The sequence below is a fragment of the Syngnathus floridae genome, chromosome 3, assembly GCF_059516105.1.
Source record: "Syngnathus floridae isolate MCC-2025c chromosome 3, RoL_Sflo_1.0, whole genome shotgun sequence".
In the NCBI taxonomy this organism is placed as follows: Eukaryota; Metazoa; Chordata; class Actinopteri; order Syngnathiformes; family Syngnathidae; genus Syngnathus; species Syngnathus floridae.
The window spans coordinates 18,772,244-18,786,121 of record NC_142415.1 but is presented as its reverse complement, the minus strand read 5'-3'; the positions used below and the strand labels follow the sequence as shown (position 1 = coordinate 18,786,121).

The window sequence follows — 13,878 nt, the reverse complement described above, 5'->3', positions numbered from 1 at the left end:
ATATTTATGTTAAACCTCTTTAATTAAAAGTTTACCACCTTGATTGATGCATTAAAAAACGAGAACATACGTCCCTGGGTCCATTTGTGGTCTTCAGCATCCTTAAAAAAAACTTTTAACACGGCCTGCAACCTTATTTGTTGCAAAAACTTTATAAGTCATATTTAAATTTGACTTGTAAAGTTTTTGCTTTGAATGGAAAAAGGTTATGTTCATATTTTGTCGACTGTGGGCTTGTGAAAAGTTTTTCATTTCTGGAATGACCCGTATCCCTGCAAATGAGGCTTATTTTCGATAGAGAAAAGAGAATCACTTACAAAGTTGGTATTAGTAACAAGTCGACCATCGGTTGATTATCGCCTGTTGTGTTGGCCGCCATTTTGGCCGCTGGGTTGTGCTCGCCGACCATGAAGCTCAGCCAGCTGCTAATCGCTCGGCTGCGCATGCGCGGAGACCATTTCCTCTCGGGAAGCAGAAGGCCCCTCTCTCTTGTTGCCTTGCCACACATACACACTCATATATACAAATAAACACACATGATCGACAGGGCGCAAAGTAACGTCAAGTCCACGCAGCGTTTTTGGGATTGTCGACAATTCAAGCCGCAGCAGCCGATCCTGGATGCTCCCCGCCGCAGTCACCCCCATGGACCACCGTCGCTAGTTTGTCGCAGCCCGCTTGGTCGACGCTTTTTCTCGGGGTGAGTTAGCCTTTTTTTAGCCTCTCTGTCTCTGCGGGTTACTGTTTTCCTCTCGTTGTGGTTAATTTCACTCGGCGCTTAACGGGACGAGAGAACCATTGTTTGTATAAAGATCGTAATGAAATGTTTTTTTATTATTATTATTAGACTCATTGCTAAAGCGCAACCAGCGCCAAACACGTTACCGTTAGCCGCTAGCTCACCACAAAATATAATTGCATTAGCGGAGACACGCACACAGACACACGCCCTCTCTCTTTTTCTGTCTTTCTGTCATCATTTTCTGAAAATAAAACATTTCAACGAAGCTATTCTTGCGTTGGCATCTGCTAACAACGCCCACCGCTAGTTTTGAACCACCAAAGATGCGCCCCTGATTCCATTATCGGACGCTTCTCTTGCGGAAAGCTTTTTGTGGTCAAGCACTAAGGTGCGTTTGACAGGCTATTTGTTGCATTTATTGGAATAGATCATCATATTATGGGTAGAAACTAGCGGATGCATTTTTTTTTTTTTTTTGCGGGAGACATTGTGCGTAATGCAATAATTGACTGTTACAGTACATACAATTATACACACAGCCGCTGTTTATTTTTAAACCCGCAGCCTTGTGTTTTTGCATTCAAGGGATCATGAGGGCATCTTACCCATCTTGTTTCATCGCTCCAAAGAAACACTTCCCTATTAAAACATGTACAAATTATCTGATTATTAGTTTTATCCCTAACAGGCCATCTCCTGTATTGATTACATTCTGTTGAATGTTTCAAGAACTCGACTGCAGACATTTTGGGCCTTTTTTTTTTTCCAGTCGCTTCCTGGCCTGCCCGCTCTTTCAAGTCATGATACGCACATACCTTTGCAAGCCAGGGCACGACCACCAAGGGCTTCAGGAGCCTTCTTAGCTCCAACCATAAGCGAGGAGGGGCCAATGTGCTTGCTCAGCTCAATGTTTTTTTTATTCACTCTTGAGTCACACGGTGTGTTTTAAAAAAAATCAACATTACATGCACATAAGACTCATGCTCGTCTTAGCAGCCAACAAAGTGGTTTACATCTTTATTTGGTGCGCAAATGGATGATCCTAATCAGATGGCACTTGGATTATAAAAAGACTGACCCACAGTTTCTTCGGACCAGAATTACAGTATGTGAGGCAGCATCACTTTAGCCGGGTCGTCACATTTGTCGAGACATTTTGTTTGTTCCATCTGTCAAGTCTTACACTTGAATTCTTCGCTCTGCTTCCAACGTGATTGACGCGCGGCGTTCAAAAAGCCTCGCCAGAAGGCATCTGAAGGAGAAATGTGTAAGCCTGCGAGGTCATCTTTATTAATGTTTGTTTGGCAGCTTGGAGTCGAGCTTTGTTTCCGACTCCGCTGCGCCGCGCCGATCTCATTGGCATGCCAAGTGGAGGCTTCTCGCAAATAAGGCGCATCCACTCGCTGTCCATCAACGCTCGCCTTGCCCGGTCAGTTTAAGAACGGCAGCAGGCGTGCAAAACGGGATCGGAGATTGGCGGACGGATAACAAAAACCGCTGGACTAATAGTTGGCGATGTCATAGATATGCCGTGTCTAGATGTTTTCAAGCTCCAGTTTTATATCGGAGTTAGACAAAAAAATGCAAACAAAAGCGAAACAGTTCCGCCGTCACGCGAAATCACGAGGTAGTCTCGTTGGCTGTCAATTTGTTGGAGCTATTCAGCAGCTGATACACACATACCTTCTCATAATGGACCAGAATGCCAGGCGCTGGCTTCCCAGTCATGCCCACTTGAATTCACCCCAGAATTGTTCTATCGCGTTGAGGTCAGGACTTTTTTGGAGGCCAGTCATGTTTATCCACTCACATCTTTGTCTGGCTTGCTAACGTCATGAAGTTTTTTTTTTCTTAGTCAGGAATGAGATATCAACCCACTCCAGTTGAGAGCAACTGCCATACCTAATTAAAGGGCCATAAATAAACGATGCAGTGATATGGGTTTTGACCATCTGAGATGTCCTGGTGCTCCTCAGTGCTGCGCTGGCATTGCAACCCGCAGCAGATGATGAATCCCTGCTCTGCTGGTGATTAAAGGCATCAGAAGCAGACGCGGGAGGCAGCGTGAACTCGTTCTTTATGTTGAGGTCAGCGGACTTCGGCTGGGCTTCAAACGGGCCCGCCGAGGATCCATTACCCCCCTGCTGAGCACCTAAGCCAGACTGGGCTCTGCTCCCACATGGCTTTCGGGGGAGAATCTTCAAAGACGATGTAACCGGAGACTTGTCCGTGGCTTGATTAGATGACGCTACTCCAAACCGAAATGGGAATAAAAGTGAATCAGCTCGCCGATTCAGTTCCTTCACGCTCTCTGTTGAGCCCTCTTCACAAGACCCTCATCGCTAACGGCCTCGTAGAATGGTGGCATTGTGGACGCCATCTTGGGTGCAAACTCTCCATCTGTGCCAGCGTCTGGTCACCCCCACCCCCCCACTTGAAGCCTGCGAGGGATTCTTCTCCCGAGCTGACCGACCAACATGTTGAGCAGAGCCCACCGGGCACCCCGGAAAACACCGACTGGGAATCGTTTCACACGATCCGATCATTTGGATTGCTACCACAATCACGAGTCGTAAAAAATAATGACTTATCATAAAGCGAGTGGATGTTTTAAGCAGTCGTCTCCCGGATAATTAGGTTACATTTTCTAAACGTAGCCCGTAAAAAGAAAGTGCCAGCCTCATTATCTTCCTCTCGAGGGGGTTCCACCATTGTCGAACTTTTTCCCTCTTTCATCTATTGCACATTTAAGGAGCGTGGATATTTTTATTTGTTAGCAGCATTAATTAGTCCCGCCCCAAACCACAAAGACCTCCGCTTGACATGTTGAACGGTGGAATATATTCACTTCCTGGATGTAAGCGAATATGCCCCCGCGGTCGTTCACTTCCTGTTTTCGAAATGTACGTGAGCAAGGATGTGTGGTTGCGTTGTGTGTGTGTGTGAACCTCCGAGTGGCGAGTGCCCCACGCTGAGCGCTGATGCTTGCCTGCGCACAGAAAATGAATAATTTAGAGTCCTGGCATAACGCGACGCAAGTTCCATTATTCAGAGCTGGCATCCAATCCGACGATAATACGCAGATGCCAGCCGACCATCTCCATTTTTCCCTTTTTAACGAGCGGTCTACGAACACTTCCCGGCAGTTTTAACAGTTCCCATGTGTGTTAAGACATGCGTGGATTGAGTCCGATTTTAATCCAACACCGAAGATGTTTTTTTAGAATCGTGTCAATCATTGGGAATCGAAACCGCAGATAGCGTCAACATCTGCATATGAATTAAAGTTGTCTTGTGATCATTCCAAGTCTGACTCGGGTGTCCTTCTCTTTCGACTCATTTTTGCCAACGTGCCTCCTCCTTCTCATCACGACGTGGGTGTTTCTCCATGGTGTCATTGGTGCTGAATGCGTCTCTTTATTAAACGAGATTTGGAGCTGACATATTGTGCCCGCACCCGGCTGTGTCTGCTGCTAATGATGTTCTTTGTGTCTCTGCGTGCATGCGCTTTGCCTCCCTCCTCTTCCCCGCGGCCTCAATGGAAGACTTGTCATGTGTTGCTAGCAAAGGAGATGAGGCGGCACACACACACACACACACACACACACACACACACACACATTCCCCGTCACCTCCAAGATACTACCCAATGTCCTTTTGACATGGTCGCCAGAGTAGAATATTCGAGATGCCCGGCAGTGGACACGACATATTGGCATGTGTCGGGGTACAGGTGGCGCTAGTGCACAAATTCGTTGTTAATTGCCGATCATCCGTTCCATTTATACAGCTGTGTGTTGAAATACGACTTGAAATTGTTCCTTTCTCGTAATTCAAATCATTTGTCTCCATTGGAATGAATGGGGATGATAGTAATCCGTTCCAGCCCCCCTCCAAAAAAAAATGTTTTTTCAGAGCAAACAGAGTCTTTCATTGAATTTAACATTTCCATAATGTATGCGCCGCTAGAAGCGAGTCCAGGCGGCCTCTACCCCGACGAGAAGATATAAATAGCCGGAGCTGTCGAGTGTGTGTGTGTGTGTTTGTGTCTGTCCGCACTGAGACTCCGAAGCTCAAACAATAAGCAATCGCCATCGCCCAGCATCACTCACCCTTCCTCCCCCTCTGCGGCCCAGCCGTCGCGGGCCCTTTCCCTTCCCCCCTGCTCGCCCGCCCCTTCCCCTCTTCCTTTCTTTCTTCCACTTCCTGGCTGCCTGCTTTTGTTGTCCGACGCCAGCGGCGAGTCCGAGCGGCCCGTCGCTCCGTGACGTCACGCCTGTCTGTCTGTCAGCCCACCTGTCTGCTTCTCCACCACCCCAAGGGACCACCATTATAACCAAGAAGCAACTCGGGGACCACTGCTTTGGCGGAATATGATTTATTATTATTATTGGATTATTATTATTATATATTATTATTGGATGGGGAAACGATTCAGAAAATTAGCTGCAAAGTAAATCAAGTCTAAATTATAAATTAATTTTATTTCCAATTTTGCGGACCACCTGCAATACCGCCAAGGACCACAATCCTCAGCGTAGACCTGAAGACAGTAAACAACGTAACAGAAAGGAAGTGAGCGTCTTCCTGTTTCTTCAGAGTGTTTTTTCTCTCATTTCTCCGTTTTGACTTTCCGTACAAATGAAACCTTGCTATTCAACGCAAACAGCAAATAATTTGTTTATGTTCCATCCTACAAAGCCACATCTCGCCATTATTTACATCTCTGTCATCTCTCTCGGGGGCACCTATTTCCACTACCTCATTTCACTCGGGAGGTTTGAATATCCAAATTATTAGCCACCCTTCGACATCATAGGGCAGTATATTAACGTTAACGTGACTTTTCCCCAACACATGATTGATCAGGAATGTTGTTGACTGGCAATGTACATAATGGTGTCCTTGTTGGGGCTGTTGCGCAACTGGAGTCTTGATCAATTCGATTTCTCTCAGGACACCGTGTGACTTTTTTTTTTTTTTCTTAGTATCTGGGCCAAACAACAAGTTTAAAAAAAGCACGATATTTGTGCGAAATCTGTTTCCCTGTATTTCGTTGATGTTCTGTTTCCTGTCCGTTGGTCGTCTACTCACGGTGGAAGAAGCACGATATAAATAACGTCCGCTTCAGATGCCTGCGGTTTTGTCACTCTGGTTTGAGACGCTGACAATAACTTTTTCGGTTAGGCCTCGGGCCCTTTCTGGTGATTCCTCTGTTTACGCTTTTATTTACACCAACGGTAAAAAGCTGACAGAGCAGCAATCGGCTAAAAGAAAAACTTGGCGCTGTGATTCTTTGGTTGTGGGGTGTAAACATGCCATTGTGTTTTCAGTCTGGATTTACTGGTGATTAACCTTTGACCTGAGGTATTTGCTAACCTGGTGCTCTATATGTAGCGTTGAGAACTTTTTTTTTTTTTTTGCTCCTGTGGCCAAATGTTCATCCTCGGCTGAAAGCTTGGGGATGGGCGGTGCAATGCAGGTACAGCAGTACATCACCGTCAAGCGTGCAGTATAAATGACAACGCAGCCGCAGGAACACGAAGGCATCGTCAATCCACAGTGGTCTAGTTAGTTTGAGCGCAAGAGGATGATTTAGCGCACGCCGTTCCGTCCGTCCGTCCGTCCGTCCCTGGCGGGCTTATACCTCGGCCGCGCTTCGGGAAGTGCTCCTTCAATAAAGAGCGCCGTTGCATCACTCATCGCCATGACAACGTCACAATGAGCGGAGACAAATTTAGACGCAAAGGAGGAAGTGATCGTCATTCATGTCCGCCTTGCGCAATAGTCCGAGTAGTAAAGCCTGATACAAATTAATTCAAATGTTTACGCTTGCGTATGATCAAACGCCTAAGTTGTCGTCTTTTAAGGGTTCATTTTTTTAGAAACGCTGTTTAGTATCCCCCCCCCCATTAGTTTTCCATGAACCCTCTGGCTGCTGCGTTCTGCTAGCGTACATTTTTTAATTTTTTTTTAAAACCACATTTATCCGGGGACTGCACTAAAGTTGCATAACACCCACATTGGTGTGTCAGACGACGTTAAGAGATGGGCCACAAGATGACTCATTCTTTCATAATGAAAGAACATCTTAATAGCGAAGCATCTCTCTCCGTGACCTCCACGTGTCCCTGTGTTGACAATCGGAGTTTTTTTTTTTTTTTTTTGCTCCGTGACCTTTTGTACGACACAAATTCGAAATGGCAAGTATTGTTGAGGACATGAATCGGATTTTCATGCCTGTGTGTGAGGCCCATGTGATTTGAACAATGGGTCCAAGAAAAGAGCAGCACTTGACTAATTTGGTCGTGATGTTTAGGCGGCGTGTTGCTTGATGTGCTCAAGGCGTTCCTCAGAGCGGCGGCAGTTAAGAATAGCTCTCTTTGGCGGTCCGGGGCTAATACGCAGCTGTTGCTGTATCTGCCATTGACCGCAAGCGGGCCAGTTCCCGTGTCAACACAGGATGCGGTGGCCGCAGCGCCGTCGTCGACTCTCCAGGGAATGTGTCATGCTCACCGAGCCTTACGAGCGAGTCTTCAAAAAATATCGTTTTCCTTTTCGACGGATGCTGTCGTCGGTCGGCCCCTCCCCATGCAGAGCGATGGAAAATATGACTCTACGACTTCCTCCTTCTCGCTTGACTGGCAACTTCCTGTTCGCCTGACTGCTCGTAAAAAAAAGTGCGATGCTCTACAGCGCGGGGGCGGGTGGTCAGACTTTTTAAGGTGAAATGTTCGAGAAATTGAAGAGGCCATTTTGGTTGAAAGCAAGTCATTCGGGGTGAATATGTTTGTAAATGATTAATTCATTAATTCATTCATTTTGATCTAACGTTTGGTTTTATTCACGTCACAGCTCTGATGGTACCAAGTAAACAGTGAGCGCTACCTGCCCGAGGACACCTGCTGCCCACTTCCTCTCATCATGTCTGGGATTCACGTAAGCGGCACTAACATAAAATGAGTTTGGTCGGTTGGTCGGTACTGACGCCATTTTGGGTTTTTTTTGCACCGCAGGCGCCGTGGTCGACGGGCACCGAATGCGTCGCCAAGTACAACTTCCAGACGGCCAACGAACAGGACCTGCCCTTCTGCAAAGGAGATGTGTTGACCATCATCGGAGTCACCAGGGTAAGCGGACCCCTCGCTATCTCTCACCACAACGCTCATTACGGTCGGCTGAAGATATTTTTTTTTCCCTCTTCAGGATCCTAATTGGTACAAAGCGAGGAACATCGTGGGCAGAGAGGGAACCATTCCAGCAAACTATGTCCAGAAGAGAGAAGGAGTCAAATCAGGAGGGAAGCTCAGTCTCATGCCGTAAGTTGGTGGACAAAAAGCTCCTCGAAAATTATGGAAAAGAAAGGCAAATATTAAATTCATGCCTCCACCAGTTAAAATCAATTCCTGCTTTTTTCTGGTCTTGACGGGAGTTGCCTTTTTTTTTCTTCTCCTTCACTACTCATGGGGCTTCTCGGACTTTTTTGCGGCGTTCTCACTGTAACTAGTTGCAAAGCCTGGAGGGGGAGGGGGGAGGGTGGCTGGGACAGGAAGAGAGAGAAACATTTCTAAAAGGGGGAACATGAGACAAGAGCAACATGCAAATGAGCCATAAAGAAGAAATTGACCCAAATAACGGTCTTTTGATTCCATCCATAAAACGATCAGCTAAAAGTGCAGCACTCCAACCGGACCACCCCTTTGAACCCCGTTATGAGCATCACAACGCTCGGCTTTTGGGTCATTGGGTCATCCGGCGCTCCAATGGGGTTGTTACATAACCAACATTACCGACTGACGACACGGGAAACAAACTTCCTGTTGCTCACTTCAGATTTACTGAAATAGTTAAGCAGCTTGTTGAGTGGCTTATGAATGATTGCTGGATTTTGTATTGCAATCAGAACTTTTTTTTTAGGCATGTTGGGAAGAAGAAATTCAAATAATTATGTCTGGGGTCTGTAGACCCTCCGCCGTTCACTGGAGAGGCAGCTTGCGCTGATCTCATCAAATAGAAACGCATTAATCTGCCTCGCCACAAAGCCTCACGCTGTCTGCGGGCGGAGGCCAACGACAAGGAGGGATGGATACCAGCAGCCACGAGAAACAGGCTAAATCAATTTGCGCCGTTATGCATCCATCCATCTAGCTATCTGGCTATCTAGCTAGCTCGTCCCACTATCACCAGCAAGTCTAAGCCAAAAGCAAAGCAGACTTTTAGCATTAGCACAGATTAGCATTGATCGCTCTCATTTACATAATTTGTGGTTGGGAGTGTGTTTTGGTTCCTTCACACTCTCTTGGGCCAGTAGGAACACTCGCATCACTCTTCATCCCCGTCGCCGTGGTAACCAAGGCATCTGCAGAAGAGATCTCAAAACATGCTAATTTCAGAAGAACAATAAAAGATGTCAACAATGAGGAATATTCTTCCAGCACTTAATCTGGTGGGGTTTTTTTTTTTTCCCTCAGTTGGTTCCACGGGAAGATCACCCGCGAGCAAGCCGAGCGGCTGCTCTACCCTCCCGAGACGGGCCTATTTCTGGTACGCGAGAGCACCAACTACCCGGGCGACTACACGCTGTGCGTCAGCTGCGACGGCAAGGTGGAGCACTACCGCATCATCTACCACAACGGAAAGCTCTCCATCGACGAGGAGGAATTTTTCGACAACCTCATGCAGCTGGTGGAGGTGAGCCGTAAAAACACGGCGAATCGTTTTTTCGATTTCCACATACGACCTAGCTTACTTTATTTAGCATGACGAATGAATATATTCAAATTGTGCCGCTATTTATTAGCGCCGTTCCATAACCTCGGGCACCTAACTGAAAAAGACACCGGGAGTTCCCAGTGGGGTTTGACTAAACATCTTGCTTTCTTCAAAAAAAATCCGCCTGAGCTGTTATCTGCAAGGCTGGCGGGCGGATAGACTTTCATCCCGTCAGATAACGAGAAGCTCAAGAGCTCAAACTATGGCGCGATTTTAATTGGGCTGGCAATGGAAATGTACCTTCAAGGTAAAGTCCAAATTCTTGCCCTCAGATTACATAACAATAAAGGCAATTTTCCTTCAATTAGTTTTTAATCCTAATCCTGGCCAAAATGTTTTTTTTTGTGTCCGACTTTTAGTTGTTCCCCATCTTAGCCTTTCCCTTTTTCTTTCCGTATCATTATCGTTCCTCTGGGCTGGATCTCCGCCGTCCTTGTGTAAACCTCGCCACTCTGTTATGCCGCCTTCCTCTCTTTTTTTTTTTTTTTCTCTCGTCTATGTATAGCTTCTCCCCGCCTGCATTTCCCACTGCGTCTTCCCTCCTCACTCGCCGAGGATTCCTCGCATTCTTAGCGTGTGTATTTTCCGGCTCGGCCGTCCCGTCGGCTTGTCGCGGCAGGCCTCCTTTGCGAAAGACTGATAAAAGGAGGCGGGGCCCCGCTGTGATGTCACACACGCCGCTCGCTTTAATCACACTTTCCTCTTAAATGATCTTTCATCTTCATGTTAGTGTTGCGTAATGCATTGTTCGCAGCGCTCAGCCACGTGGGAATTTCCTTCGCTACAACGGCACCACCTGGTGGTTGTAATCGCCAACGCAGCCACTCGGCCAATTGGTCATGCTGCAGTTTTGGAATTTGTCATTGACTCCCATGCGCGACTTCGTAATCGCCGTTTCCCGAAATGAGTATGTCCGCCTCCCACGCGTGGCGCCTTCTCATCCACATCCCTTGTCGCGTCACACATGCAACGCTGATGCTCTGCAGTGGAGTTCATGCAGCTTTGGCCATGATGTCATCACCGGCCAATAGGATTGCATCTTCAGAGTTAAACGTCGTCCACTTCAAAATTGTGCAGCCAGTTAAAATGCAGTAGGTTAGATTATAGCCAGGATCTGAACATTAACACTAAAAAAAATAAATATCACATTTGCATATGTTTGGTAAGTCATCCTTGTGACTCTTGGGGAATTTCTTTTTTTTGCTCAGTGACAGCAAAGGGAGGCGAAGTTTTCCCCGAACACTTGAGAAAAAAAAAATGACAGAACTGACATTCAGAGAAGTGTTTGTTGTAGCAGACAAAAGGAAATGCGTTCAAAGAAAGCACAAGATGAAAGTCAAAGCTCTTTAACGATGCGATTTTCAGGTTCTCTTCACCAGGGAAGACCTCAGAAACATCTGACACACTTTAGAAGTTTGTTTTTAAGGGTGTCCCCAAAACTGACGGGATATACACGCACGTTTAAAAGCTCTTCAATTCTGTTCCCAGCACTACACCAAAGATGCCGACGGCCTGTGCACCAGCCTCATCAAGCCAAAATTGATGGAGGGCACTGTGGCGGCGCAGGATGAGTTCTCCAGGAGTAAGGACATTTGGATTAATTGATCCATCATTGCCTATTTTTATTTTATTTCATTTTTCTCATTCTTCCAGGTGGCTGGGCCCTGAACAGGAAGGAGCTGAAACTCCTGCAGACCATCGGCAAGGGAGAGTTTGGAGGTGAATCCCCCATCTTAGAGTTAAGGATGTCAACTTGGAGTTTCTAGCCCGGGTTCTCCTCCTGTCTTGTCAGATGTCATGGTGGGCGACTACAGAGGGAACAAAGTGGCGGTGAAGTGTATCAAAAACGACGCCACGGCGCAGGCTTTCATCGCCGAGGCCTCAGTCATGACGTGAGTCACATCTCCGGTTCCTCAGATACATTCGATTCTGCATAAATCTGATGTTTTTTTTTTTTTTTTTATGTCTGCAAAGGCAACTGAGACACAACAACCTGGTGCAGCTGCTGGGCGTCATCGTGGAGGAGAGGGGAACGCTCTACATCGTCACAGAGTACATGGCCAAGGTCGGTCAAACTCTAATAGCGATTTCTGTTCATGATTTTTTTTTTTATAATAAATCAAAGGTGTCGTTTCCTCCGTTGCGCAACAGGGCAGCCTGGTGGACTACCTGCGCTCCCGAGGACGGACTGTGCTCGGCGGTGACTGCTTACTCAAGTTCTCACTGTGAGATATCTTCTGTGTAGCTTTGCACTTCCATATTGCAAGTTTCATTTCCTTAGTGAAAAGAAAAAAAAAAAATTCCTCCTTTACAGCGATGTGTGCGAGGCGATGGAGTACCTGGAAGCCAACAACTTTGTCCACCGAGACCTGGCGGCCCGCAACGTGCTGGTGTCGGACGACAACATCGCTAAGGTCAGCGATTTTGGCCTGACTAAGGAGGCCTCCTCCATACAGGACACCGCCAAGCTCCCTGTCAAGTGGACCTCACCTGAAGCTCTGAGGGAGAAGGTGGGAATTATTTTCAGACACTCAGAGAGGGCAACTGACTCACTTTTGTCCCCCCCGCAGAGGTTTTCCACCAAGTCAGATGTCTGGAGTTATGGAATCCTCCTCTGGGAGATCTACTCCTTCGGCCGTGTGCCTTACCCTCGAATTGTGAGTCCCCGAATGCAGCGTCAGAATCAAATTTGGTAGAATCAAACAATTTCAATTACACTGAAATTCAATTTAAGAGTTTTACAATTGTGCTCCTGGACTGTGAGGCCTTGGCCTGCAGGTGGCAGCATTGTTCACTTTTTGCAAATGGCCTCTCTTGTCTGGCAGCCGCTGAAAGAGGTGGTGCCCCGCGTGGAGAAGGGCTACAAGATGGACGCCCCCGATGGCTGCCCGCCGGTGGTGTACGACCTGATGAAGCAGTGCTGGACCCTGGACGCGACGGTGCGGCCGTCCTTCCGCATGCTGAGGGAGAAGCTGCAGCATATCCGAGCCAAGGAGCTCTACCTGTGAAGCGGCGGGTGGGTGATGACGATAGGGGTGGGGAGTTTAGGAAGGGGGGATTAAAAACCAAGGGACCACAGCGAACTTTTCTCCCCCCCCCTCCACCCCTGGATACCCGCCAGCTTCCCTTAAAGGACCCACTTCCTGTTGGTGTTGTAAAGCTTTTGCCCAATTGGCCGCTCTTTTCTTTCTTCTTGCTCCTCCTCTTCCTCTCCACCTCTGTTGAACACGGCATTAAGTGGAGGGGAGGCTGGCCTTTTCCCTCCACCTTTGTCAGGTGCTCGCTCACCCCCCCCAATCCCACCTTGCATGTCCCACTGCCGCCTCAGTCGCTCGCCCTCCTCCCTCTGCTGGCCGTGGTGTCAGGTGTGGGGCCTTCGCTCTGTGCCAAAGTGCCTCCAGTCCTCCAGAGCTCCACAAAAACGCCACCACTGTCTTTTATTTGAAATTGCCCTTTTTTTCAGGGAGGTTATCAAACCAGTTTTCTAGTGCCGTATCTCTTTTATCCCGTTTTTTTTTTTCTTCCCTCTGCATTTCGAAGCATTTTTTTGGGGGTCCAGGAGCCATGAGTGGCGGAAATGGAGGAGCAGACGGGACGAGGACTTGGAGCAGCCTCTGAACGGTTCATCATACGTGGGCTTGTTTTTTTTTTATATCAAATATATTTAAAGGATTAAAAAAAAAAGACTGACTGGGACAGAATTTAAAAAAAATAAAGGCGGACGGGGGCAGTTGGGGGACGGTGGTGCATGATGTGTGCGAGCGTGTGTGTGAGAGTTAGCGTGAGTGTGCGAGAGGCCTTCGGTTCAACTGTCAGTGCTTTCAATGTTCATTGTTTTATTATGCTATCATGAATAAATCATTCCATCTGAGTAGACATGTGAAAGTGACAATATTTTTCATTTGGGATGGAAACCTATCAAGACAAAAAGTGTTCACAGCACTTCACTTGTAGACCAAATCACACTCCACACCGCATGATAATCAGGATAATCGTTACAGTCATTCAATAATTTAGCCTCTGCTTAGTTGCATAAGAAGGTAAATGTCCAAATTTGGTCATATGTGTGTACTGCTAATGATCTCTGGTCCAAACTCTCGTGAACACTCCTCATCTTTTAAAGATATGTTGAAGTAATCCTGATGAGCAGGATGTGTGCTAATCAGGTTTTAATAAGATGTCCACCTGAGCTTCTGACAGGAGTTACACACCACCACGCGTGATTATTCTGATTACAAGTTTTTATTTATTTTTGTCTTAAATCCGTAGCGTGACCAAAACCGAACCTAACTCAATGATGTGACAGAATCAAGATGAGTCGGGGGGGTCTGCTTGGATGCTGCGGGCTGTGTTTCCCAGTTAGG

General features: G+C 47.1%; 1 protein-coding gene across 1 annotated transcript; it reads left to right on the top strand.

Moving 5' to 3' along the window:
* Positions 1 to 438: 438 nt before the first annotated feature.
* On the top strand, positions 439 to 13,399 carry cskl (c-src tyrosine kinase-like). The gene is made up of 13 exons (XM_088370269.1): positions 439 to 700; positions 7,598 to 7,681; positions 7,759 to 7,872; positions 7,949 to 8,061; positions 9,214 to 9,433; positions 11,003 to 11,096; positions 11,168 to 11,233; positions 11,307 to 11,406; positions 11,489 to 11,579; positions 11,666 to 11,739; positions 11,829 to 12,024; positions 12,085 to 12,171; positions 12,340 to 13,399. Exons 2-13 carry the CDS (start codon positions 7,667 to 7,669, stop codon positions 12,520 to 12,522), a joined length of 1,353 nt encoding a protein of 450 aa, XP_088226395.1. The 5' UTR covers positions 439 to 700; positions 7,598 to 7,666; the 3' UTR covers positions 12,523 to 13,399.
* The last annotated feature ends 479 nt before the right edge of the window (positions 13,400 to 13,878 follow it).

Coding starts and splice junctions, on each gene's coding strand:
- cskl (XM_088370269.1), top strand. Junction 8,062..9,213: donor GGGAAGCTCAGTCTCATGCC/GTAAGTTGGTGG, acceptor TTTTTCCCTCAG/TTGGTTCCACGGGAAGATCA. Junction 11,580..11,665: donor TCACAGAGTACATGGCCAAG/GTCGGTCAAACT, acceptor GTTGCGCAACAG/GGCAGCCTGGTGGACTACCT.